General features: G+C 46.8%; 1 protein-coding gene across 1 annotated transcript; it reads right to left on the reverse strand.

The window, feature by feature from the left end:
* Positions 1–536: 536 nt before the first annotated feature.
* On the reverse strand, positions 537–4,489 carry LOC123079930 (uncharacterized). The gene is made up of 5 exons (XM_044502763.1): positions 3,824–4,489; positions 2,589–3,047; positions 2,110–2,487; positions 1,960–2,027; positions 537–1,051 (listed from the first exon to the last, which is right to left on the reverse strand). The coding sequence occupies exons 1-5, from the start codon at positions 4,277–4,279 to the stop codon at positions 838–840; spliced, it is 1,575 nt and encodes a 524-aa protein (XP_044358698.1). The 5' UTR covers positions 4,280–4,489; the 3' UTR covers positions 537–837.
* Positions 4,490–5,339: the final 850 nt, after the last annotated feature.

Here is a 5,339-nt window from a genome sequence, read left to right on the forward strand (position 1 = left end):
GTAGCATCGTACGTAGACCACTTACCGGAGTTCTCTTCTCTGAAGAATAAAAACTTACCGGAATTACCAGCACGGACTAAGTACTCTGAGAAAAAGACCATCCTGTCCTTTATTATGAAGGGGTATAGGGTAATCTCAGCCATCGATGTGATTAAGGGGGTCTACTGAAGCAGAAGTGATGTTAATCTAAAAAAGGCAGACAAGGAGACTGTTCTCTGCCGTTTGCTCTTCTAACATGTGCTTTCTGAAACAGCTGGGTTCTCTCTCCCTCGAATTTCATAATGAATATGGGGGCCCTTTGGGGCTCCTTTTCCTCTAAAAAAAAAGAGGAGTAATCAGGCATTCAGGAGGGAAAGCAAGATGCTGGAGTAGACAACATCATTGGCGACGGCAGTAGCATCAAACAAGGAAGAAAAGGGAACACCATCCAAGCTATACCTCACAACATATGTTTCTCTTTCCTGTACACAACAGATGTGTCGTCCAAAGCATGACCGCCATCAAGCCGGAGGGCAAGCAAACAACAAGGCAAACAGTAGATAGAAACAGCATATGGTTCCATACTTATCCGTAATATACTAATAGGCACCGACGCCAAGCAAGTAGTCAGATCATCATTTACAGGAACACGAAGTCAGATACTATCATACAGCATTGGCTAGCACTACAGATGGAAAGAGTACCTACGTTTCGAGATCATACAGCATTCAGAAGGTCGTCGCCAGTTAGTGGTGGTACTTTGAGGCTCGGATGTGCTGATTGACCAAATGACCATCCAGATTTTACAAGATACCATGCATGGCCACAAAATGGTAGTTGCATCAGTGATGTTTGCCCCTACTTTGGGAGGAAGGACGACATCGCCCGTCTGAATTCAAGAGATCCTAGAGCAGATTTTGGTAAAGGGCTGCCTCCAGGGAACCACAAATCACCTCTGCCAGGAAGCATAACCTGTGGGCTCATACTCTTGTCACCATCACTTGTCTCAGCAGGAAGAGCTTCATTCTTTTTCTTCACAAATTCGAAGAACTCCGCAACTTGACGAGCATATCTTCATGGGCAACATTGAAACATCAAAAGGGTGCAGAGATTTGAAGGAAGTTAAGAGCACATGGGGTGTTCAGGACTTTGGTGATACATTATTAAAATAACAATGCAGGTTGCTGGAAACTATCATTACGAGGAAATTCGATAAAATGCCAGTCTTAGTTTGTTCTTTGATTAAATGGCATGCCATGTGTCACTGACAGGCGGGTCCTGGCGTGGCATTTTATAAAGGCCAAACTAAGACGTGGCATTTTATCAAATCTCCACAAATACATGCTACTGTCAATAGGAGTATATCAGGAATTAATACATAAATAATTCAAGAGACAAAATAACAAATACCATCACCCTGGATACAAGGATAACAAATTGAACGGGTGACGATTTTTTCTTACAAGTGTCAAAGTGTATAAATACAGACCTAGCAAGGCTGGACTTGGTCTCAAAAGCATTTCACAGGAATTACAAAGTTATATGCAAAGAACCACCTATAAGCCATCCAGATTGTTTACAAGTATATGTGTTGTCTGTTCATATCTAACCAGACCTAGACTTCAGATAATTCACTTGTAACAATGTAGCAGGCATGATATACAGTACAGAACTAGTGTCACATAGGTAAAAAACAAACAGTAAACTGAAGATGTAAAAAAGCACATAGAAATTACTGAATATTTTAATTTTGGGTCAGTTTACACATCACAGCTTAACCTTTCCTATTTGGATTCAGTTGGCAACAATTCCAGCAACATTAGTGAGTTCAATTTTGGAACATGTAGATCAATACGCTAATTTCAATGCTTTCCGCTCAAAGAATATCATATTCTTAACTAATGCCTGCTTAACAATAAAAGAATATAAATAGAAAACTGAAACAATGCTTTCAGGAATATAAAGGTTCTGATCACTTACTGTCGTTTAGCTTCAATGTCCTTGTTAAAATCAATGTCATTTTCACAGTCCAGGATCAGAGCAGGAACCTAATTCGGAATAAGCATCAATATGTGACCAAATAACTCCTTACAGATCACACTTGAGCAAATAAAGGTAGGAGAAAGTTACCTTCTGGATACTAGAATGCATATGATCTCCTTCCAGGAAGAACACTCGATCTCGTATTTCTGGATGTAGTGAGCCCTCCATATGAATTGGAAGCTGACTGACTGACAACAAACCAGAACCTTGTCCTTTGGACGGAAGTAGCCAGCTTTCATGTTTCTCATGCAAACCTTGAAGGTAATCAAGACTGACACCACCCTCCTCTGACCTTTTCCGAACCATCATTCTTTTGTGGCAGGTGTCAGGGCTAGCTCTTAGATAAATAAAACCATCAGGGACAAGACCCGGGAGAGATGACACAACTGGGTCGAACCAGGAATCGTAAATGCTGATTTCCATCTCGTTCATCCACTTAGCTTCATGAACAGCACGGACAAAAACCTGAAAATCAACATGAGTTCACTCATTAAATAGGAAAAGATGTTTACAGTGGGATAGATCAAAAGTGAAAACCTAGTGTTTTCGGCAAAGATATGACCTACCATTCTATCACTGAAAACACTTCTTTCCATCAGCCGGAGAGGCTTTATTCCACTTGAAGACTCCCTCTCTTGCATCACCCTTGTCACAAAGACGTAATTCTGGAAAGTGTAAGCATACCTCTGTGGTTCAGCATAGAAAGCATCAAGTATGTTAAAGTGATCAGGCCCAATATCCTGCCACTTTGCAACAGGTTCAGGTACTATTTCCACAAGGTCACGTAGTTCGATAGTCTCGTTGGCAATTCTTTGAAGGAATGTAGATTTCCCGACACTGATATTCCCTTCAACACAAAAGGTGAGCCTCTTTCTTCTGCAAGGCTTAGATGTGTCAGTGTCTTTCACCTCCTCATCAACGCTCTCTTTAATGAACAAAGTTATACTCTCAGCATGGTTCTTGTGTATGATGCCAACTGAACTTTGCAAGAACTCAACCATCTTCACATCAGACTTGCCAAAGAACTGCAAAACTTAGGAAGTGTTAGCTCTAGGTGCGTTGAGGTTAGATTGAACCGGCAGAATTTTAAGTGAGGAAATCACCATCAGATTCATGTGACAGGATTGTGACAAACAACTAAAGAGAATAAAGCAAACTCAGAAGATAACAGACAAAGGTAATTGTTCTTTTTCCCTTCAAACTTAAGAATTTGACAGTGATGATGCTCCAAGCCTCCAATGATAACATAGTGGGAATCAAATTAATCTATTTTATGTGATGCTACAATCGATACGAATTTGACGGCATATCTGAAGTTTGTGAGTGCAGCGTAGGTCTAGGCATAAACTTCAGGACTAAATCGTTGCTGCTGTAGATTTTGGAGCCAATGTGCATTTAGCAGTGCTGTCTCGATTACTAAAACTGAGGAGTGACCACCAGAATTCTAATGCCGAGTTGGTCATCAAGGACGGACTAAATTGCTTGCAATCACAGTACACCAACTGTAGTATGCCAGAATGCAGGTCTAAACATATCAGTTGCTTGAGCTAACAATAAGTGGTGGTATGTGCCGATATTTTCTCAGGCAACATATGTCAACAGAAATGTATTTTCCATGTGACCATGTCAACTCTGGCAATTCAAAGGAACCGGTGAAGACTCCAAGCATATGTGTTGCTTACATACTTTGCAAACTAAAGTAGTGATCTAAACGCTCTTATAATACTTTATTACAGAGGGAGTACAATAAAACCAAGACAAACAGTACGAACAATCCAGAACAGCCCACCCACGCACGCACCTTATCCCGGTAGAGCTGCTTGAGCGGCGCAACGCCATCGAATCCCTTCTCAACGAGCTTCCTCTGGTTCCGCGGCCCGACCCCAGGAATGGCGAGCAGCTCCCCGCTCCCCGTCGCCGCATCGCCCCGGCCTCTCTGCCTCCTCTCTGGCGAATGACGACCCCCACCTCCTCTGGAGCCCCTCCCCTCTTCCTCCTCCTCCCCCTCTCCCGCGGCAACATCCCCGCGTCTCGCCGCCTCGGCGGAGCAGCAGAGCCCCCTCCTCGCGACCGCGCCGCCACCGCCGCAGCGCAGCCACGGCAGGGGGCGGAGGCGCGCGGTGCTCGGCATCGAGCAAGCGGAGAGGGACGGGCCTGCCAGGCGAAGCGCGGGCATGGGGGAGGAGGGCAGCAGCGGCCGGGCCGGGGCCGCGGCCGCGTCGAGGAAGGAGGCGGCTCGGGGGAGAATCCTGTGCATCGCTGGCTGAGGCGACGGGGGCAGCGGAGGTCGGTCTCCGGCAGGCCACCGGCCGACGTGGCGGTGGCGGGTGGGCGGCCGGAAGGGATTGGGTTGCGGTGGGGTTTAGGGTTTTGGCGTTATCATCTCGCGGGGCTGCCGGGACGAGGATGGGGAGGAGGGTGGAAGGAGAACTGGCGCGGTGCACACGAGTGGTCCACGGGGAGCCTGTGCTGGGTCCACGGGAACTGAAAAATGCGTAAAATAGGACGGGCCGGCGTGTCGCTGCACTTTTGTTTTCGGTCCTGCGCTCGGTGCATGGACCGAACTCTTCGGCCTGTGCAGGCCTGACTCACTTCAGCACACAAAGAATTGTAAGAGCAACTCCAATGGGGCTACCCAAACGGACGGCGCATTTGTTCATTTTTTGTCCGTTTCGGTTGGTCGCCCGCCCGGCGTCCGTCCAGTTTTGCATTTGGGTCGGCAATGCGCCCAACGCGCCGAGCCATTTCATGTCCGCATTCAACTTTTAAATAAAAAAGGCCTGCGGCCGATCATGCCAGCGGCCATGTCTCATGCCGGCACCATGCCAGCGCCGCATACAATGCCGGCTTCAGAAAATACCACAGTTCATGCTGGCGCACTCACCAGCCGGCCGGCACACATGCCAGCACAAAAAATGGTGGGACTTGAGTTCGACCACGCCATCGCGGCTCCCGTGGTCATGCCGGCACACCTGCCGGCATACAAAAAAGATGGCCCTCGATGCCATAGATCACTCGTCGTCGAACTTGAGCATGTCGGCCTGCATCTTCTCGAACCACGGCCTTTTGCTTGGCGACAAGGTGTTGAGATCCACCTTCATGATCTCCACCCCGGTCATCATGCTTGCAAGAGCCATTTCTTTCGCCTTTGTCTTGGCGTTGGCGGCCTCGATCTCTAGCAATGGGAAAGGTTGAAGCACTTGCCATTGTGTTGAACCTTGAAAGCCTCCAAAGCTTGAAATGCCTACAAAATGTTTCGATGCAAGCATATGGGCAAGTGATAGCAAATGAAGACGTAAAAGGATGATCTTGATGGC

Source organism: Triticum aestivum, chromosome 3D (assembly GCF_018294505.1).
Source record: "Triticum aestivum cultivar Chinese Spring chromosome 3D, IWGSC CS RefSeq v2.1, whole genome shotgun sequence".
Lineage (NCBI taxonomy): Eukaryota > Viridiplantae > Streptophyta > Magnoliopsida > Poales > Poaceae > Triticum > Triticum aestivum.

Bases quoted from the DNA above. Each gene is read 5' to 3' on its own strand.
- LOC123079930 (XM_044502763.1), bottom strand. From the start codon at position 4,279: ATGCACAGGATTCTCCCCCGAGCCGCCTCCTTCCTCGACGCGGCCGCG. The intron at 2,488-2,588 runs GTAGGTCATATC...GTTGATTTTCAG, and splicing joins GTGTTTTCAGTGATAGAATG to GTTTTTGTCCGTGCTGTTCA. The intron at 2,028-2,109 runs GTAACTTTCTCC...ATTCCGAATTAG, and splicing joins TGCATTCTAGTATCCAGAAG to GTTCCTGCTCTGATCCTGGA.